This window comes from Grampus griseus, assembly GCF_964374135.1.
Source record: "Grampus griseus genome assembly, chromosome: 11".
NCBI lineage: Eukaryota > Metazoa > Chordata > Mammalia > Artiodactyla > Delphinidae > Grampus > Grampus griseus.
In genome coordinates, this window is record NC_139005.1 from 94,377,942 (window position 1) to 94,400,791 (window position 22,850).

Here is a 22,850-nt window from a genome sequence, read left to right on the forward strand (position 1 = left end):
ATTCTCAATGTCTGTTATTCAAAGCAAAGATTTTCAGGCATGTAAAAACCAGGAAAATACAAACATAGTGAAGGGAAAAACAAATCAATTGAAACCAACTCATAGTGGACACAGATGTTAGAATTAGCAAACAAGAACATTAAAACATTTATTATAATTGTATTTCAGATGTTCAAAAAGTCAAGCAGAGACATGGAAAATATATTTTTTAAAAGCCCCAAATCAAATTTCTAGAGTTGAAAACTATAATGTTTGAGGTGAAAATTATACTGGTTGGAATTGTGGCAGATTAGATATTGTAGAATAAAACATTAGTGAATATAAAGAATCACCAACAGAAACTATCCAACATGAAACACAAAGAGTAAAAATCGAAAAATTGAAAAGAGTATCAGTGTGTTGTGGACAACTTCAGTCAACCTAATATCCCTGTAATTGGAGTCTCTGAAGAAGGGGCAGTGTGGCAGAAAAATAGCTAAGAAATAATGGGCTCAAATTTTCCAAATTCGATAAAAGCTGTAAACGCACAGATTCCCAGATCCAAAAAGCTCAGCTGCACCTGAAGCATGAGAAAAATGAAGAAAACCACATCAAGGCACATCCTAATCAAATTACTCAAAACCAGTGATAGACAAAATCTTAAAACCGGAGGAAAAAGGGCACACTATTAACAGAGGAACAAAGGATTTCTCATTGGAAACAATGCAAACAAGAAGACAGTGGAGGAACATCTTTAAAGCACTGAAAGAAAAATCTGCTAACCTTGAATTCTATAACCAGTGAAAATATCTTTCAAAACTGAAGGCTAAATAAAGTCTGTTTCAGACATACAAAAGCTGAAATAATTTATCACCAGCATACCCTTACTATAAGTAATGTTAGAGGGAGAAGGAAAATGATGCCAGATGGAAATATGAATCTACACAAAGGAATGAAGAACTCAGAAAATGGAAACTACACAGCTTAAATATGTGACTTTCTTCCATTATTTAAATCTCTTTAAAAGAGAATTGATTGTTTGAACAAAAATAATACAAATGCATTGTGGGTTTATAGCATTTGTATCTGTGAACTGTACGAAAACAGTGGCATGAAGACCTGGTGGGGAACATGGTAGAATATTATTGTAAGATTCTTATATGTGAATTAGTATAATTTCACTTGAAGAGAAGAGAATACACTGGACCCTTGAACAATGCAGGGATTAGAGGTGCTGACCCTCTGGGCAGTCAAAAATCCAAGTATAACTTATAGTCAGCCATCCCTATATTCGGTTCTCCATATCTGGGGTTCCTCTGCATCCTTGGATTCAACCAACTGGAGATGGTATGGTACTGCAATATTTACTATTGCACAGTTGAAACCCGTGTTGATCAAGGGTCAGCTGTACTTCCCAACTCAGTCTGTGAGGCCAGCATTACTCAGATAACAAAACTACACGAAGACATTGCAAGAAAAGAAAACCACAGATCAGTATCTCTCATGAACATAAATGCAAACATTCTAAACCTAATTTTAGCATATTGAATCCAATAATATGTACGAGGATACTATGTGAACATGTAGGGTTTATCCCAGCAATGTAGGGCTGGTTTAACATTCAAAAATCAGTGTGGGGCTTCCCTGGTGGCGCAGTGGTTGAGAGTCCGCCTGCCGATGCAGGGGACACGGGTTCGTGCCGCGGTCCGGGAAGATCCCACATGCCGTGGAGCAGCCGGAGCCTGTGCTCCGCAACGGGAGAGGCCACAACAGTGAGAGGCCCGCGTACCGCAAAAAAAATCAATGTGATTCACCACAATAACAAAGTAAAAAAGAAAAACTGTATGATTAACTCAACACATGCAGAAGAAGCATTTGACAGACGTTACATCCATTCCTGATAAAAACTTTCAGCAAAATAATAGAAAGGAGCTACTCAACTTGATAAAGGACTTTTATGAAAATTCTACAGTTAACATTAAGCTCAATGGAGAATGACTGAATGCTTTACTCATATGATGAAGAACAAAAAAATGGATGTTTGCTGTCTACACTTCTATTTAACATTGTACTGGAGGTTCTAGCCAGGGCAAAAAGGCAAAGAAAAGAGAAGAAGAGAGAGAGGAGAGAGGAGAGGAGGGGAGGGAACCAAAAGAGTACATACCTTGTGATTCCATGCATATGAACTCTAGAAAATGCAAACTAACCTATGCCGACAGAAAGGACATTAGTGGTTGCCTGGGGAGGGAGGGCAGGAGGGAAGGAAGCCCCCAATAGAGCAGTTTTGATAGAGGGAAAACGTAGAGGCAAAAGGGTTTTAAAAGTAGCCTGGGGCTTCCCTGGTGGCGCAGTGGTTGAGAGTCCGCCTGCCTATGTAGGGGACGCGGGTTCGTGCCCCGGTCCAGGAAGATCCCACATGCCACGGAGCGGCTGGGCCTGTGAGCCATGGCCGCTGAGCCTGCGCGTCTGGAGCCTGTGCTCCGCAACGGGAAAGGCCACAACGGTGAGAGGCCCGCGTACCGCAAAAAAAAAGGTAGACTGAACACGGTAGATTAAACCCAGTTATTAATCTCTGCTCCCTTCTAAACCTCCACTAAAATTACTTTTACAAAATGATTTCGGCAAGCATAAATCCACCAGAAAAAAAGTGAGTGGAAGAGGAGGTGAAGTAGATAAGAGACGCCAACGAAATTTTGGAAGCTAGAAAGCTTTTGGAGTGACCCTGAAAATGGCAGGTTTGGTTGAAGAATTTACAAGGAGCAGGGTCCCAGGTATCCTGCCCCTCACATCCACAGATGGATGTATAGCTATCCCTCTCCCACCCTGGCAAAGCAGGGGGTGGGGGAGGGGGAGAGAACCTAACTAAAAACAGAAGGATTAAATCAAAGTCACATACTAGGTGAGAATGTGCCAGCTCTCTTCCCCCATTCAGTCCCAGAACACTGGAAGCCAGGCTTATACCTGTTAGGCTGAGGATTGAAGGGGTACCTCTCTGGGCAATTGAACAGCCCAGGGGGGGGGAAAAGAATATACAGATGTAGGCATCTGAGTATTCTCCCAATGAAATGGCCAGGTCCCCTCCTTATATCCAGGAAGCCAACCATGGGATAAGCAATGTTCCCCCCCCCCCCCGGCTTCTCCATATACAAAAAGCACTTTTGAGCTCTTTAGGACTTAACCCTTAAAAATCAGTGGATAGCCGAAGATGACCAGACATTTGATAAAAACCTGTGAATGGAAGATAGCGACCAAACCAAAGATCAAAGAGGAACTTGGAGGAAACAGATTATACAGGGAGCGAAAGAAAATAAAGCAAACAAAATAAAAACACCCCATAATATCCTCAGAAATAAGGATCATATAATCAGGGAATAAGAACAGGACTATTAAAAAGGACTATTCAGAGCACAAGGAAGAGCTCTTAAAATTAAACTGCAAGGGCAGGAAAAAAATTTTAATTGAAAGTATTGAAAGGTTACGAGAATCTCCAGAAAGTAAAATAAAAAATCAAAGTGATAAAAGTACAGAGATAAAGAAGAAAATTAAGGAATGAGTCCTGTAGACTCAGTACTGGGTAACAGGAATTCCTGAAGTAGAGAAAAGAAATTGGAGGGGATAAAATTTCAAATATTTAAATAAGTAGAGAAAATATCCCAAACCTGAAGAACTAGAACTTCTGGATTGCAAGTATTTACCCAGTACCAGCTCAATAAATGAAAGAAGGACCATACTTAGCGGTTTGCATTTTTAGAAACCTGAGGAAAAGGAAAGGATCCTAAAAGTTTCCAGAGAAGAAACAGGTCATATCCAAAACATTAGGATTTATAATACTATCGAATTTCTATCTAGCAACTCTGGGTGCTAGAAGACAGTGGAGCATGGCCTTCAAATTTTTGGAGGGAAAAACATTTACTAACTTGAAATTCTATATTTGATTATGTATGTGGGTAAAAATATTCTATATGTTAAATATATAAATAAAGTAAGGACTTTCAGTCATTCAAGATCTCAAAAAATTCACTTCCTGTATACCTTTTATTAGGAAATCATTGGAGTCTGTGTTCCACCTAAATCAGGAATAAACCATAAAAGAGGGAGAAAATGGAAACAGATGCTCCAGTGAAGGGGAGAGAGCAAGGAATCCCAGAGATGCAGGGAAAGAGTCATCCCTGGCAAAGTGTCAGCTATTTAGCAGCCTAGAGAGCAAACAATCTCAGCTGGAACAGGAGAAAACCCCTGAGCAATGCCTCCAAGACCGGAGTGAAATTGATAGATTACCTGAAGTGTTTGCACTTATTTAAGAGGAGTCTCGGGCTTCCCTGGTGGCACAGTGGTTGAGAGTCCGCCTGCCGATGCAGGGGACATGGGTTCGTGCCCCGGTCCGGGAAGATCCCACATGCCGCGGAGTGGCTGGGCCCGTGAGCCATGGCCGCTGAGCCTGCGCGTCCAGAGCCTGTGCTCCGCAACGGAAGAGGCCACAACAGTGAGAGGCCCGTACACCACAAAAAAAAAAAAAAAAAAAAAAGAGGAGACTCACAGCTCTGTTGGAGGGTTTGAGGGTGAATTAGTGAAAAATACATAATAAATACCAAGCCAAAAAAATTGAAAGAAAGTATAAGAGGAAGTAGTAATTGTTAGTTCCAGGGAAAAGAAAAAATTGTACAAGAAAGGAAATTATTCCATATGATCCAGCTGTATATGTTTTTTACTGAGTAATAGCACTGCTAGCACTGAATATTGATTTGAGCAAAAATTGTGACTTATATTGGGAGGATATTGGGATATATTGGGAGAAGGGAGGTACATATGTGTTGGTGGGAGGAGCAGCAGAAGAGCGTGCTCAGTGATGAGAACACAGAAGTAATGGGGGTGTAGTTTAGTCTTTAAAGAATTTGGATAGTAAAGGGAAGGGAAAAAACAGGAGGATAGTTGGAGAGGATCACAAGGCCAAAAATAATTTTTCAGAATGGAAGAGATTATAAAATATTTGTAGCTTGAGGAGTTGAATTTACTGGAAAGGGAGAAAGAAGGGTTCCTTAGATAGTGAGATCCCAGAGAAGGCAGTGTGGTGTAGGTCATGAGTTTGGAAACAAGTGGTGAGGTTAACCTTGCAGAGCAGTCGGTGGGGGGCAAATGGGCAATGACACAGAGGTTTGTGATATAGTCATGAGAGAAAAAAACGAGGGGCTTTTGGGACTTTGTGTGGGATAGCATTGTCATCTTCAGAAAGGAAAGACTTAGGGAGGATGCTTAGTGGATGGGTTTAGAGTCTTTGAGGAGATAGAAAAGGTACAGGATAAATGAGTGAGGAGTGTGGTGTAGTAGGTCAGTCATTCAGCCCAGTTCTTAGCACCTAGAAGGCATTTGGCAGTTGTGTTGAAAGAATGAACAACCGACCAGAAGGGCTGTGTTAGAGGCTGTGTTTGGCAGGGTGGGGGGAAGCAGGTGAACAAAGGATCACAGCTGCCGGCTAAGCCTTACAGAGCTACTGGGAAGGAGCACCTGGAAGGGAGGAGGAAGAAGTGCCAGGAGATATCAGAAAATGCTTCCTAAAAAAAGTAACTTTCAGCCAGTCTTTGAAGGTGAAATGGAAGTTCACCAGAAAGACAGGATGAAGATGGGCCTTCCAGGCAGAGGCGCTGAGTGTCAGCACTGAGTGGAAGTTAACTGGTATAATTTGTAAAGGAACCAGTTTTGTAACTTTCTCCAGCTCTGCACTCCAGGAGCTGAAGAGAAAAAGAGAAGGGTTTGGCAAGACAGGAATGTCCTAAGGACAAGTTGGTGGTGAGCAAATCTAGGACATTATGGAGGAAAGTCACTGAAATGCCTGCGGGTGAGCCTCTGAATGGACTCTGAGGAAAGAGAAGAACCACAGAACTAGACCTGACCATGAGGACTCCTTACAGATTCGAATGGAGGCAGGGAGTGGCAGAGGCACTTACGGTCAGAGGCGGATTTCAGAATTCATGGACCTCGGTGTGGAGCGGTCCAGATGGATGGCAAGGCCCAGCATCGGGTCCTGCCCGTCTCCTCCCTGAAGCAGGAAGGAGATGGATCTTCTGTCTAGAATGGGTCTAGAGTATCTGATGCCTTTAAACTGAGTTAAGTGCCCTTCCTTCCTTGTTTCATTGCATTCTCACACTGTATTGTAATTGACTAGTTTTTGTTTGTCTTTCCCACCAATCCATAAGTTTTTTGGGAGGCAAAGACTGTCTTCTTCCCCATTACCTCAGCACAGCACCTAGCATGTAATATGTACCCAATAAATAATTTGTTGAATGAATGAATCGTAGTGAGAGAAAGGTTAGGTTATGGTGTAAGTTTTATGAGTAAAAATACTGAAGCTCCTAAAAATGAGGTCAAGGGGGAGGAGTGGTGGGGATCATCAAATTAAGTCCAAAGTGTTCAAGACATTTGTAGAAAAGAGAAATTAAGATGCGAAGGGACTGGAAGTGGACTTGAGAAAAACAGGAAGTGGCAATAAGGAGCAGTGATCTTTCTGGACCATTTTTATTGCCTTCTGAGATGATGAAGAGTGAGAAAAGGTGAAGGAGGTAGTATCTTCTGGGGAAAAGCATTTTAATTAATACTGAAAAGAATGAGCAGAAATATGAAGTAAATGTAAGGCAGAAGACCAGGGCTTCTAGGCAAGAAGGGACATTATATGTAAAGGCACAGAGGGGTGAGGGGTTGGTGTGTGCTCCACCAGGGGTTCAGAATGGGTGAGTGAGGCAGGGGTGATAAAAAAGATCACTTAGGCAAATGAACTGAAATTTTATCCCTCAAGACAGGTGATAGAGCGCCACTGAAGAATTTCAAGGAGAGTGATGTGATCATGTTTGCATTTTACAAAGTCCATTTGATGGAACTGGTTTGGAGGATGGATTGAAATGAGATGGGACCCAGAAGCACAAAGACTAGTGAGAAGGTTTTTGTAGTGGTGAGACTTAGAGAAGCTGGCTTTAACTATGGCAGTTAAAGAGGATGAAGAAGGGGTAATGGGTATGAGAGCTGTTTGAGAGGTAGAAGCCACTGTACTTGGTGATTAATAGGATGTGGGGTTAAGGAAGGAAGGTGGAGAACCTATAACCTTGACTGTAGGTTTCCTGTTTAAGGATCTTGGTGAAGATGGTACCATTTACAGAGATAGGGGATATAAAAAGGAGTGGAAATTTAAGGCCAAAGACGATGTTTCATTTTGGACCTATTGGGCCATCCAAGTGGAGACCCAAATATGCAAAATATGAGGACTGCAGTTAAAGATTCGAAAGCCAGTATAGGGGAGGTTGTTGAAGCTGTGGGGGTTTTTTGTTTGTTTGTTTTTAATTTTTGGCTGCATTGGGTCTGCGTTGCTGCACACGGGCTTTCTCTAGTTGCAGCGAGTGGGGGCTACTCTTCGTTGCGGGGCACGGGCTTTTCATTGCGCTGGCTTCTCTTGTTGCAGAGCATGGGCTCTAGGCGCACGGACTTTAGTAGTTACAGTGCATGGGCTCAGTAGTTGTGGCACGCGGGCTTAGTTGCTCCACGGCCTGTGGGATCTTCCCAGACCAGGGCTCGAACCCATGTCCCCTGCATTGGCAGGCGTATTCTTAACCACTGAGCCACCAGGAAAGTCCCAAGCTGTAGGCTTTTTGATTATTATTTCTCATTATTGTGCTAATTAGAAATGGTTATAGATAAGACTTTTTAAAAATAAATTTATTTATTTTCAGCTGCAATGGGTCTTCGTTGCTGCGCGTGAGCTTTCTCTAGTTGCGGCGAGTGGGGGCTACTCTTCGTTGCGGTGCACAGGCTTCTCATTGCGGTGGCTTCTCTTGTTGTGGAGCACGGGCTCTAGGTGCATGGGCTTCAGTAGTTGTGGCACATGGGCTCAGTAGCTGTGGCTCGTGGGCTCTAGAGCACAGGCTCAGTAGTTGTGGCACACGGGCTTAGTTGCTCCATGGCATGTGGAATCTTCCCGGACCAGGGCTCGAACCCGTGTCCCCTGCATTGGCAGGCAGATTCTTAACCACTGCACCACCAGGGAAGCCCCTAGATAAGCCTTTAAAAAAAAAAAAACAACTAGTAAGCAGAGGCTAAGTCCACAAAGTAGAGCTCTTTAACTGGGGAGGATTTTTAAAGGTCAAAAATCAAGAAATTTTCATAATATATGTAAGTGGGAGAATAGCCATTCTTGTCTTTGAGAAAATGATTCCAAGGAACTTTAATAACTTTAAACAATGTGTCATCTTTTTTTTTCTAATTAAGGCATAACATTTATTTGTAGCGTTAAGTGCTTAAAATGTACAGTTCAGTGATTTTTTTCCGCCTATGTGTACTTTCTTGTAACCACAACCCAGATCAAGATCATCTCCAGCTCCTCATAAAGTTCCCTTTGCAACATTATAACCATGTTTTTTCTTCTAGAGGTTTAGATCACTGTGTAAATTTAGGATGGAAGAATCCTCCCTCTCCTTGGCAAAATCTGGTAGGCTGCAGAATCAGGAAGTCCGTAGAGAAGAATAAAAGTCGAAACCTGGTTTGAATTTCACAGTATGCAGTATGTGTCTTTTATTATTCTTGCTTACACTTCCTCCAGTTTCTCCTTTTAATGGAAATAAAGTAAACCTCTCGATTTTTCTGTTCTTTTTGAAACGTAGCCTCTTGATACTATTCCATCTTCTCCAGTATTTCTGAGAAATGAAGACTGCAGAGGGTTGCAGAGCTGGAAAGGCTTTTGTTTTATTTGGGTTTCATTATGGTGTGTATCTATGTTACTGTTGTCTGTCTTCCAGATTACTAGGTTCTATAAGAAATGGACGGTATTTTTCTAAGTAGGGAATAATCCTTGAATACATCTGTTGATATCTATCTCCTTGAATACTTCTGTTTGACATTTTAAAATTATGCCTTTTGGGGAAGTTTTTATAGGACTGATAGTCCCAGTTTGTGGAGGTAGCTCTATCTCTCTAGCTATATCTTCCTTTATTGATCAGTAAACCATCTGGAATAGTAAAATGCTTTCTTTTTTCTTTGAAAATTTGTATTGAGAAATAAAACATACATATAAAAGAGAAAAGAAATACATACAGTTAAAAGAATAATTATAAAATAAATGCCCATATACCTACTACATAGGCCAAGAAATAGAATTTAACCATACCCCAGAAACCACCATGTGTCCCTTCCTGATCGAATCCCTCTTGCCCGACTCCCTAAGGTACTAATTAGCCTAAATTTTGTAATAGTTATTCCCTTTTCTTTATAGTTTTATAAACCATAAATATACATATATGTCTACATATACATATATATGGCTTAAAAATGTATATATTGGAATTTTATATTAATGGATTTAAACTGCATATGTATTCTTTTGTGACTTGCTGCTTTCACCTAGTGTTGTGTTTTTGTAACTCATCCAGGTTGAGGTGTGTTTCTGTAGTTCATTCATTTTCATGCAGTATAATATTCTATTGTCTTAAAACACTGTAGCCTATTTATCTACTTTATTGTTGATGAATGTTTGGGGGTTTTTTCCTGTTAAAAATAATGCTCCAAAAAATATTTTTGTATATGTGCAGAAGTTTCTCTAGGGTATGTACCTAGAAGTGCAACCACTGGTTTGTACAGTAAGTACATAGTCAAGTGTACTAGATAAGGGCAAACTTTTTAAAAGTAGTGGTACCAATTTTCCCTCCCACTGGGAATGGATGAGAGTTGCTGTTGCTCTGCACCCTTGTCAACACTTGGTATTGCCCAACTTTTAAATTTTAGCCAGCCTGGTGGTTGTGAAATGGTATCTCTTTGTGTTTTTAATTTGCATTTTGCTGATTGACAGGAGATTGAACATCTTTTCATAAGCTTAGGGCCATTTATGCGTCCCCTTCAGTGAAATTCCTACTCAATAATTTTGTAAATTTTTCTGGTAGGTTGTCTTCTTCTTACTGATTCATAGCAATTCTTTATTATATTCTGGATGCTAATCTTTTGTCACAATTATGAATTGCAAATCAGCATGCTTCCTTTTTTATTCTGCAAATCTGGTCACCCAAGCAGAGATTCCATAAGCAAACCTGGAGAGTGAAAACCACTGGCTGAGGTTTCTGTCCTAGGCAGTATAGTGAAATGCCATGCCGTTCTGTAAGCACAGGCCCTGGCACTTTGGAGTGATTGCATCTTAGTTACTGACTACTGCTGACTTGTGGTACTTGCCTTTGCAGGTGGAACAGGAGGATTTTGTAATGGAAGGGCATGGCAAGACTCCACCTCCTGGTGAAGAAAGCAAACAGTGAGTTACAGTTTATTTTAAAAGGGTCTTATTACAGATCTTCAGAAACACTTTGGTTAAACATGCTGAGAGCATGTTTGCAAGGGATGTATATGTTGGGCACATTGTGGAACTCACGAATTGCTTTGGTGGCTGTTAATGCATTGCTTCTATTTATAGACAGACTAACTGGAGGGACAAGAAAGTTGGCTTTGTAGTTTTTCACACTTGACTAATCAAAATTTATGTCACGCTTTAGCAAAGGCTTTAAGGCTTAGGATGTTCCAAACTGAACTAACTCAGTCTGGTTGATTTCCAAAGACAGCGTAAAATGGTATATCCTTTTCTTAGCAATGTCTTTATGAAGCGAACTTAATTAATAGACTGTTTTCCTGCATTCCAGGTGTGAATTTATTTGAATAATACTTCCTGAAGTTCTATTCCATTAGTTACTTATACTTCTGATCTTTGTTTAAATAGCAAATTGTTTCCCCAAAGGAACAGGAATTATAAATAATATAACTTAGCCAACATTCTAAATAATTGAGGATGTCTCCTCTAACTTCTTTTTTTTATTTTTTATAAATTTATTTTTATTTTATTTATTTTATTTTTGGCTGTGTTGGGTCTTCATTGCTGCGTGGGCTTTTCTCTGGTTGCGGCGAGCAGGGGCTACAGGTTTTTTTTTTTAATTTATTTATTTATGGCTGTGTTGTGTCTTCGCTGCTGTGCACAGGCTTTCTCTAGTTGCGGTGAGCGGAGGCTACTCTTCATTGCAGTGCGCAGGCTTCTCATTGTCGTGGCTTCTCTTGTTGTGGAGCACGGGCTCTAGGCGCGCAGGCTTCAGTGGTTGTGGCACGTGGGCTCAGTAGTTGTGGCTCCTGGGCTCTAGAGCGCAGGCTCAGTAGTTGTGGTGCACAGGCTTAGTTGCTCCGTGGCATGTGGGATCTTCCCAGACCAGGGCTTGAACCCTTGTCCCCTGCGTTGGCAGGTGGGTTTTTAGCCACTGCGCCACCAGGGAAGCCTGGGGGCTACTCTTCATTGCGGTGCGTGGGCTTCTCTCGTTGTGGAGCACAGGGTCTAGGTGCGCGGGCTTCAGTAGTTGTGGCACGTGGGCTCAGTAGTTGTGGCTCATGGACTCTAGAGCGCAGGCTCAGTAGTTGTGGCGCATGGGCTTAGTTGCTCTGCGGCATGTGGGATCTTCCCAGGCCAGGGATCGAACCTGTGTCCCCTGCATTGGCAAGCGGATTCTTAACCACTGCGCCACCAGGGAAGCCTCTCCTCTAACTTCTCAAGGAGTGATAAGTTTTGAATCTGAAATTGAGAGTCCTCTAGGTAGCTTTTGTGTGGCAGTGAGTAGATTTTTTCCTCCCTCTGTCACAGAACTTGAAAAATTATGTTGCAGAGCACAGTGGTGTTTCATATGCCCTTTTAAAGGAAAAACAGTTAAGACTGGCTTAAAGTACTGACATAACTGCTATTTTTTATTCAGACAGTAGTCTTCTAAGTTGAATGGGACAGTGATTCATGGAATTTACCGAAAATCTGTAGAGAGAAACTCTTTTCTCTCATCTTCTTTTTTCCCTAGAAAATAATTTAGTTTTGGTCTGTCTTATGAAAATTATGTCTCTGAAACCCTTAGGAATGAATTATGCAGAATATGCTATGCTGCCCTGAGGCCAGGTTCACTAAAATAGAATGTTTGTCTTGTATTTGTTGTGAATGGAAACCAGGATATTTTCACAGCTGGTTTAATTTGCTAACCAGGCAGTTTTAAAAATAGCTTACAATATAAATCCTAACTTTGCTGTATTCTGTCAAATGCACTTATATTCTGCATGGGCGGATGGAATCAATTCATCTTTAGCAAGATAGAAAGCCAAACAACTAGTCCCAGTAGAGGGAACTAGGGACACTTCAGTTGCCCTGCCCCCTTATCCACTCCTGCCTCCCAGACTTAGGTCAAAGGTATTATAATATAAAAATCATAGCTCCAATTTGACGAGGGTTTTCTGTGCATTGAGAACTTTGCTTAAGGTGCTGTGTGTGTTATTTCCAACCCTTACAGTGTCTCCACTTCAGATATTGGGGTCGGTAACTTGCCCATGGTAATGCAGCTTGAAACGGAAGTTAGGATTTGAACTGGATCTTTCTGACTTTAAAGTGTTTTATAATATCTCTTGAATGCAAATTCTTTGCCAACCTTGGGATCTATGTTCCTGAAAAGTATTGTGGCTAGCAAAATTGCAGCTGTCAAGATCAAAGTCTCACGGATAAGAGTGAGTTGGGGGAAACAGTGAAAATGGCATAAAGCCTATTTTTAAAACACAGATGAAGGTTCTATTCTCTGAAGGGTATCCATTTCCCAAACAAACCAGTCTTTATCTTTAAAAACCTGCTCCAGTAACCCCTATCCTGAATCAGCTTCTTTAGGTATTCAGGAAACATTGCTGGTAGATTCTCCCACAAGTTTTATGTTATACAAACTGTACTTCTTTTAGAGAACTTAAAACAGCCCCAGCAGACTTGAAACGTCATGGGGAATGGGGAATATACCATTTCCCTTGATTGTTTTGTTTTCACAAATCTCTGACTTTTCACAGATGAATCTTGTTTTATTTTGTTTTGTTTTTTTGTGGGAAGGGGTTGTTTGTTTTTTTCTGGGCTTGGTCTGCTATCATATATTGAAATGATAAAGCAGAAGTGAATCTTCTCTCTGGGGCTTCCTCCAATAGACCTGCCCTCCTCTTCTGTGGGAGTGGGGGGAGCAAAGGTGCTGTGTTCTTTTGTTTGAGGCAACAGAAATAAAAAGAGTGAACAAAATTTTTATTTTTTGTATCTCAGAACTGCAGTTAGCAAAGGATGATTGAATCCTGGATAGTAGGATCTAGGAACTGAATACGACATTCTAGATCCTGTGAGTGACACATTGCTGAATAACTTATGAAATTCCCATCCATTCTTTTTTTTTTTAATTATAAAAGTAACACATGGTTGTCATAAAATATTCAAACAGTAAGTGTGGATTTAGAAATAAAAATGAGACTCTTCTTTTACCCTCCTTCCCTTTCTCATCTTCTTAAACATTTTCTGTATATTTAGAAAAAACAACTAAATAGATTTTTTCCTAATATAATTCTTCTGAGACTTGCTTGTTTCATCTGACATCTTTTGCAGTCTATTTCATTCTTTTAAACATCTGCAAAACATTCTGTTGAACTGATGTACTGTAGCCATTCTTCTCTAATAAATATTTTGGTGGCCTTCGCTTCTTTGATTATTACAAATAATACTTTATTGAACATCCTTATTCTTATATCTTTATACACAGGTGTATTTCTGTAGAATAGATGTCTAGACATGGAGCTGTTTGGCTCATGGTCATGTTTATTTTTTTACAAGGAGGTAGCTGCTATCAAATTACCTTTCAAAAGAGCTATACCAATGTTCATTTCCATCAGCAGTGAATGAGAGTGCCCATTCCTCCACACCTTTGATGACAATAAAATTATTTACCTTTGAATTTTTGCCCCTCTAATATTTTATTGTTTTATTTACACTTTTATGCTTACTAATAAGATGGAATGTCTTTTGTTCGTTTATTGGCCGTTGATTTTTATTTCGTGTACCACCCTATTTACCTACAATTCCCATTTTTCTTTTGGATTGTTTGTTTTGATAGTTTTGTAGGAGCCCTTTACAAAGTGTAGATATTAACCTTTGTCTTTTGAGATGTTCTGAATATTTTCTCCCAGCCTTATCTTTTAACATTGGGGTATCTGTCATACTAATAAACCATTTACATTTTTATGTAGTAAAATCAGCCTTTATGGCTTCTATGTTTTGTGCTTTCCTAAAGAAGTCTTTCCTACCCTAACATGATGAAATGTCCTGAGTTTTTCTGCTGTATTTTTCGCTTTTATACCTTTAATTGAACTGGTACTCATTTTTGTGTATGGTATGAGGCAGAGATCTAGCTTAATTTTCTTCTGAATTGGTTTCCAAAATGGCTCTCATTCATTGGTATTAGCTTGTACGAAGAGCCTTTTTCACTTAGGGAGGCAGGTGGAGCACAGGGATTATATAACTCGCTCACGGTCACAGAGCAAATTCTAGTAAGGATTAGGTCTAAAATTATTTCTGTTAGCTGATCTGTGCCACTTTCCTTGTTTCTTCATTTAACATTTTTACCATAGGTTCTGGAAGTCTTGAAAAAATTATTTTATTTCTGTGATGTTTATTCCAATGGAATAAGTTCTATTAATAGGTAGATTAAGGTAGCTATGCATGTAGAAAGCTTCTTGAAAACATAATTGCATTTTGATATTGAAAAATATTTGTGCTAAGTTGTTAATATTTAGATCAGTTGTGCTGATTTCTGGTGTACATGTGAATAAGATTTAGTAGAATGTATAGCTTTAAACATTTGTCTATATATATTGTCTCAATATTATTGCTTTTTATGAGGCTTATTTACTATTAGTGTATCTAATATAATCATTTTTCTGAGGATATTCACTTTATGAGCTATTGAAGCAAATCAGACAAACCAAGGTTATTGCCATATGATTACTACACTAAACTCACACAGTATTAATCACATGATGTGTTTGACACAGGGGTAAATATAAAACTATTACAGCTTTTTAAAACACAACACGAGCAGATACTTGCTCATAGATTGTGTTTGATCATGCTTATTGAAAGCTCATTCCAGATAAAATGTTTCTACCCAGGCAGGATTTTGATTTGGTTTTATTTATGATACAAGTGGTGGTCTAGTTATTTGTGGGCATATCATTTATTGTAATTTTTTTTTTGAGATAAACCCACGCACATATGGTCACCTATCTTGTAAATTATCTTGAAGTTAGATATCAGTTTTGGTATATTAACAAGATGAGTTTGGCCTCTTTTTCATTTCCTCTTTTAAAAAAATTTTAATATAGCTTATAAACAAATCTAAGCTTTAAATCTCCATGCTGAAATTCACTCATATTCTCAAAAGATATTTGTCTTTAACCTACTAAAATAATTCAATTTTTCTAGTAAATTTTTATCGATTGAATTTTCTTAGTTCTTTTGGTTCATTTTATGAAAGGTGATCATTAAAAATGACTCTCTCAAGGCAGGCTCTCAAAGACATATTTGCACACACATATTTATTGCAGCATTATTCATAATAGCCAAGAAGTGTAAGCAACCCAAATGTCCATTAACAGGTGAACAGATAAAGAAAATGTGGTATATACATACAGTGGAATATTATGAAGCCTTGAAAAAGAAGGAAGTCTTGTCACATGCTACAACATGCATGATCCTCAAGGGCATTATGCTAAGCAAAATAAGCCAGTCACAAAGGACAAATACTGTATGATCCCACCCATATGAGGTATCTAATGTAGTCAGAATCATAGAAATAGAAAGTAGAAAGGTGGTTGCCAAGGGCTATGGGGAGAGAGGAGAGAGAATTAGTATTTAATAGGTATAGAGTTAAAGATGAGAAAATTCTAGTCATCCGTTTCTAAACAAAGTGACTATACTTAATACCACTGAACTGTACGCTTAAAAATAGTTAAGATATAAAATTTAATGTTTTTTACCATAATAAAATAAAATAGCAACCAAATTGAAATGTACCTTAAATGTAAAATATAGCCTGGATTTCAAAGACTTAGTACCAAAAAAGAATGTAAAATTAATAACTTTTATATTGTTTGTTTATTTATTTATTGCACTTAAAAAGCAGTTAGGCCATTTGTTGGCTTTAGGAGAGCATTCCTTTAAATAAGAGAAAGGACTCTGAACACTAAAATCTCATCCATTTTATGAAAACTTGAGACCAAACTCTTCATCATCTGTAAACTGCTTATTCATGAACAGTAGCAAGAATTTGAGTTAAATAAATTAAACCAAACTGTCCGGCTACAAGAAAATGAAAGGAAAGCTGGGGGGCGGGGAAGAAAATGAAAGGAAAGCTGAGGGCGGGGGAGCCCTCCCCCCAAAGTCCTTGCTTTCACACTACAATGTTTCAGGTACAAGAATCCGACAGTTGGGACTTCCCTGGGGGTCCAGTGGTAAGACTCCCCCTTCCAGTGCAGGGAGTGAGGGTTCCATCCCTGGTCGCGGAACTAAGATTCCACATGCCTTCTGCCCAAAAAACCAAAACATAAAACAGAAGCAATATTGTAACAAATTCAATAAAGACTAAAAATGGTCCACATCAAAAAAAAAAAAAAAAAAAATCTAACGATTCCCCAGCGCAGCACAAAACCGCTTCCCGTAAGGCAGTCATTTAATTATCAACTGTCCAAAGGCTAAGAAAATTTCGTGGAAAAGGAGCATACCCTCTGGCTCTGTGCGTGGCCTGTAGCTGAGGAGCCAAGTTCTTAAGAACCGAGGATTGACTGCCATACTCTTGGGGAGAACGCCTTCATAGACTCTAAGGCATCCGTTCTTAGCTTCCCCATCTATAAAATGCGGCCCTGGCGAGGCAAGACCTGATACGCTTCCAGATCGAAGCCTTCACGCACCTCATTGTACTCCAGCACACGCCGCTTGATCTTGGACGAGTCAGCCCAGATGATGAAGTCCTACATGCTGCACGTGACAAGGAAGGTGGGGTCGGTGACCACGTTGGGGCCCTTGTGCACGTGGCCCTGCTCCATGAATGCCACGGCGGCCTGGAGGTGCTGCGCCAGGCGCGGCTCAAGCACTACAGTGAGCAGGCTGTGGCGGCAGAAGGACGAGGCCTTGAGGAAATCGCAGAGCTCTGGTGATCCACATGTGGGCACTAGGCCGAGAGCATACTTCTCCAGCAGCGCTTCAGCAGGTCGTGCAGGCGCAGCTCGCACGCGCAGCAAGGCTCAGCTGGTTGTAGCGTGTGTCGTCCTCGTACCGCTGCAGCTGCAAACGATGACGCCGCGACACGCGCAGCTCCTGCGGGTTGAGATCAGTGACCTCCCGGTTCAGGAACACCATCTGCTTCAGCAGCTTCTCACGGAATTTAAGCTTCCACACCATGGTGGCGGCTCAGATGCTCTATATTGTTTTATGTTGAAATGATAATCTGTTATATATGTTGTGTTAAATAAAGCATATTAAAATTTTAAAAACCAAAAAAGTCTCATTTAATAATGTATTTTATAGACAGTATCCCCCTTTTAGGGATTGTTGATATAATTAATTGTATCATTTTCTATATTTCTACTCTCTTGGGGTGCTTTTTTTAACTTCCCTTTCTGAGGGAGAGTCTATTCTTGCATCGGAGACCTGTAAGGAAATCGAAGTGTTGAAGACAGTTTTATATTGATTCAGAGAGAAGAATGTAATTTAAGGAGTCAACACCACCCTTTATACCCCAGTGTGGTGTAATATGATTTTGTGCTTGAGGTGCTATTTTTTAAATGTCTTAACTCCAGTGTCTTGATTAAATTCTCTTCTTACTAATTACATTCTTCCCAACTTAAATGTCTAGTTATAAAATGCCCTTTTAATTTTTCTGAAATATTAATTATACAGACCTTTTGTAAGTTCTGATAGTTAGTCCTTACCTTTGTTTCTGCTCCTACTCTAACTCCTTAACCTACAGTTCTCTCTTCCTCACATTCATCTTATACTGTGGTACAACTTTTAAAAGTTTATTCTTTCTAAGTCTCTACAGTTGATAGCCCTTGTTTTATATTTGACTACCAAATTTAACACTAAACTCTTTTTTTTTTTTTTTTTTGCGGTACGCGGGCCTCTCACTGTTGTGGCCTCTCCCATTGCGGAGCACAGGCTCCAGACACGCAGGCTCAGGGGCCATGGCTCACGGGCCTAGCCGCTCTGCGGCATGTGGGATCTTCCCGGACCGGGGCACGAACCCGTGTCCTCTGCATCGGCAGGCGGACTCTTAACCACTGCCCCACCAGGGAAGCCCAACACTAAACTCTTTGGAAACCATTCTTCTGGTGCTTATTTAAAGGCTTTTGGAAGCTCTGTAGCATTTCCTAAATAGAGAGAAAATGAAAGTATTTCCAAATCACTCATTTTATAGATAATTATCTTCAAAACACAAACCTTGGTATTTGGCCATAGGAAAGGGTTTTTTGGTTTGTTTGTTTTTAACATTTTATTTTCTGTTTTCTACCATCAGTTTTTCACCAACTTTTTTTTTCCTTTGGGCCATTAAAATATGTACATGTTGAAATAAACTTATTAAGAAGTACCAAATTGAATGCTTTATAAACTCAATCATTACTACACAGCAGTAAGCTGGACACCAGGAAAATAGTTGGATTTCTTTTTTTAATATTTATTTATTTGGCTGCGCCAGGTCTTAGTTGCAACACGTGGGATCTTCGTTGTGGCATGCAGGATCTTTTTTAGTTGCCGCGTGTGGGATCTTTAGTTGCGACATATGGGATCTAGTTCCCTGACCAGGGATGGAACCCGGGCCCCCTGCATTGGGAATGCGAGTCTTAACCACTGCACCACCAGAGAAGTCCCTGGATTTCTATATAATCTTTTCAGATTGTTTTTGGGAGAAAAGAAGTGAGAGTTATTTTCAAGTTTATTAGTATTTTGAAAATGCCACAAAGAGGTTCAATAGATAGTTATGCTCATGGAATTTTTGCTGCTGGGAATTTTAGTATAACCATAAACATTTTATACTAAGTCTTTGGGAAACTTTCAGTTGCTAATAAATTTTCTAATATACATAGAAGTCACTTAAAAAATTTAATTCTTTGAAAATGTCTTTAAGTTCTAAACTCTATTTTATGAGGTTTTTCCTGTGTTTTGTAATTGAAAATGACTACAGACTGTGGATTGCTGCTACACTTACAGGTTAAAGTGGTGACTTTAAACAACAGTGAATAGGGTAGCTCATGTGGCTCTCAGAAAACTACAGTTAATTTAATAAAAGTCTTATTTATTTAGCTTATATTTTACTTATGAACAAATAGTATGCTTTCATGGAAGAATATTACTTGAAAGGCAAAATGTAGTAAAATTAATTTGCCCAGTTCCTTGAAATTGTCGTTTTAAGGTTGCTTTTTTGGAGACATTACTGTTATCGTATAGTTGTAAAATGTTTTGAAATACATAGCATTATGTAAATATAGATAATGAAATGCATGTTCAGTTGCAAGAATTTCCAGTGGTGTCATGAGGAGAAGGTAGTGTTTATTTCCCCCAAATTTTATGTTCACTGGAGGGTATGGACACAAGTCCTGCCCTAAGCACTGCGCCTTTCCTTACCCACTGGGAGTCTGTGTACTGAGGTTTTGGCAGAAGTACGGGGTGGAGGGGGAGGGAGATTGTAGTAAAGAGGAGGTACAGCATGATGGCAGGCAATGAAAGGTCAGGCTAAGGCTTTTTGCTCTGTCTTCAGCTCTACAAGAACAGAGACTTTTGCCAGCGTGGTCACTGCCATTGGCACCAGAAAACGTCAATAAATATATACTGAATAAATTAAGATGTCAGTAAGTTCCCACAGACTGTTAAGAATCCCTGTTCTGCACACTCACTTTGAAAGTCTGAAGTGGGGTGACTAAAAATCCTAACTTAAGAATATTTTATTTATTATTAGCAGAAGAAAAGTGAATTGGTAACCTGTCATGTTTGACTTTGTATTCAGTACTTTCTTAAATATATTACAACAGATCCAGCTTTAACAGATTCTCCTCTTTAAGTGTCCCTACCTGTAAGCCAGTTGATTATTATTTCGCAAAAAAAAAAAAAAAGAAAGATTTTCTATGCAAGACTGAACTCTTTCTTTGCTTCCAAGGGCCTCCATAAGATGCCTTTAGCCTACTTATGCATATTTTCTCTACTGTTTGAAGGATCTTCCTGCTCCTGCCCAGTGTCTCTCAGTAAGGTCTTCCATGCGTGTCTCGTTTCCTTCCCCCTCTCATGCCTTTGTTCAGGGAAAGAGACCCTTCCTTCTGACCAGGAGCAAACCTAGGTTTTGTGGGAATGCTCTTTAGGAAAAAGAAAATCAGATAGCCAACAAGGACCTACTGTATAGCACAGGGAACTCTACTCAATATTCTGTGATAACCTATATGAGAAAAGAGTCTAAAAAAGGATGAATTTCAAAATATATTACAAAGCTACAGTAATCAAAAACAATGTGGTACTGGCATTAAGACAGGCAAACAGACAAATGGAAAGAATAGAAAGCCCAGAAATAAACCCTCATATAAGGTAAGATTATCTTTGACAAAGGTGCTAAGACCATTCAATGGGGAACAGAGAGTCTTTTCAACACATGGCACTGGGAATTTTCAATACCCATTTGCAAAAGAATGAAGTTGGACCCTTATCTTATACTATATACAAATATTAACTCAACATGGATCAAAGACCTAAGCCTAAGACCTACAACTATAAAACTCCTAAAAGAAAACATAGGAAAAAAGCTTCATGATACTGGACTTGGCAGTGTTTTTTGGATATGACACCAAAAGCATAGGCATAAAAGCAAAAACAGACAAATGGAACTACATCAGAGTTAAAAATTTTTATGCATCAAAGAACACAGTCATAGAGTAAAAAGGCATTCTACAGATTGTGAGGAAATATTTGCAAATCATATTATCTAATAAGAGATTAATGTCCAGAATATATAAAGAGCAACTCAACAACAGCAAAAATCAAATAACCTGATTAAAAAATGTCCAAAGGCCTTGAATAGACATTTCTCCAAAGATGATAAAATAAATGGCCTTTACACATATGAAAAGATGCTCAGCATCACTAATCATCAAGGAAATGCAAATCAAAACCACAATGAGATGTCATTTCACACCCATCAGGATAACTACTATCAAAAATAAAAAAAGCAAGAAACAAAATAAATATTGGCAAGGATATGGAGAAATTGGAACCTTTGTGCACTATTGGTGGGATTATAAAATGGCGTAACTTCTGTGGAAAACAGTTGAGAGTTTCCTCAAAAACTCAAAAATAGAACTACCAAATGATCCAGGAATCCCCTTTCTGGTTATGTATCCAAAAGAATTGAAAGCAAGATCTTGAAGAAATATTTGCACACTCATATTCATAGCAGCATTATTCATAATAGCCAAGGGGTAGAATCAACTCAGGTGTCCCATTGGTGGATGAATGGATAAACAAAATGTGGTATATACAGGAAATGGAATATTATTCACTCATAAAATGATGGAAATCCTATTAAATGCTACAACATGGATGGAACCTTGAAAATATTATAAGTGAAATAAGCCAGTCACAAAAAGACAAATACTGTGTGATCCTACTTTTATGAGGTATCTAAAGTAGTCAGATTTATGTAAATAGAAAGTAAAATGGTGGTTACCAGGAGCTGGGGGGAGGGGGAGAAGGGGAGTTGTTTAATGGGTGTACAATTTCAGACTTGCAAGATGAAAAAGTTCTGGAGATCTGTTTCGCAACAATGTGAATATATTTAACACTGCTGAACTGTACACTTAAAAATGGTTAAGATGGTAAATTTTACATATTTTACTACAATAAAAAAAAAAGAGATCATCTGGGCATAGTTTCAGGACCCCTCCTAGGGCTTTGGGAGAGCCCCATGAAAGTGAGGGGTCCTGCAGCTAAAGCTTCATTAGCTTCATATTGAAGCATCTGGGGATTTTTGTGTTCTTTTGGTTTTGTTTTTTGTTTTACTTTTATTTGCATTTATTTTCTTGCGGCATTTATTCTGGTCCGTAAGTTTTTGTTTCTTCTGGAATATCTTTTTTTTCTGTGCAACCTCTTCTTCTGGTTTAGGAACAATGTGTTCTTTTTCAGTAAGGATATCTCAGTGTGGTAGGGAGAGCTCATGTATGGGTTTATCTGACCATGAGCTCTGTTAAGTCCTGCACCACATCCTGGGGACTTCATTCACCTGGATGTGCTCAATGACCAGAGAATCTACCCCTAAACCCTTAAGTTCAGCATTACTCTATGGATTATTGAGCATGTGCAGTAAAAATTCAGCACTCTTTTTGGGCCATGGAGCCCCACTGTTTGGCCCGGGCACACCCACCAACTACACCATTGTAGCAACAGGATGGCACACATTGCTGAAACATCTATTTTGACCATTCTGATTCTGTCCTTCCTTTGAAACTCAGCTCAAATGAGCTATAGTGTCTCAATTTTCTAACTCCTGTCTCTCTGAGGGTTGGAACCATATAGTTAACAATTTATCTTCTACTTTCTTGTTGACTGTCCAGTGTCTTATCTCCTAATTATAGGATGTTAAGTGTTGTTTCTTTTGCCTCTTATAAATACCCAGGTTAATAGTATTCATCTATTCATTCTTTTGCTTATTCATTTGGTCATTCATTCAGCAAACATTAATTGAATTCCTCCTGTGTACTAGAGATAGAAATAATAACCATATACCCTGCCCTTAAGAAGCTCATAGTTTAGAGGGGGAAGCACCAAGTAAATGGGTAACAATAACAGTAGGGTTTGAAGGTGCTTCCGTAGAGGCGTATACAGGGTGCCAGGAAGCACAGAGGAGGACACTGAACTCAAACAGGAGTGTCAAGGAAGGCATCCTCCAGATGCAAATTTGATTTTTGAGGTTTGATTCTAAAGAATCTGAGAATTTTCTTTTAATGTTCCTTAAAAGGTCTGCTAG

The 22,850-nt window shown here is 39.4% G+C and overlaps 1 protein-coding gene and 1 pseudogene across 3 annotated transcripts in view; one reads left to right on the top strand and one right to left on the bottom strand.

The window, feature by feature from the left end:
- TNRC6B (trinucleotide repeat containing adaptor 6B) overlaps positions 1–22,850 on the top strand; it is a 247,967-nt gene that overhangs the window by 83,824 nt on the left and 141,293 nt on the right. For both annotated transcript variants that reach the window (XM_082665487.1, XM_082665488.1), the window contains exon 4: positions 10,182–10,249. In XM_082665487.1, the coding sequence (XP_082521613.1) occupies positions 10,182–10,249 (68 nt within the window). The remainder of the gene's footprint in view (positions 1–10,181; positions 10,250–22,850) is intronic.
- On the bottom strand, positions 16,699–17,251 carry LOC309829364 (U3 small nucleolar ribonucleoprotein IMP3-like; annotated as a pseudogene). Its single transcript has one exon. The product of its transcript is annotated as a U3 small nucleolar ribonucleoprotein IMP3-like (transcript).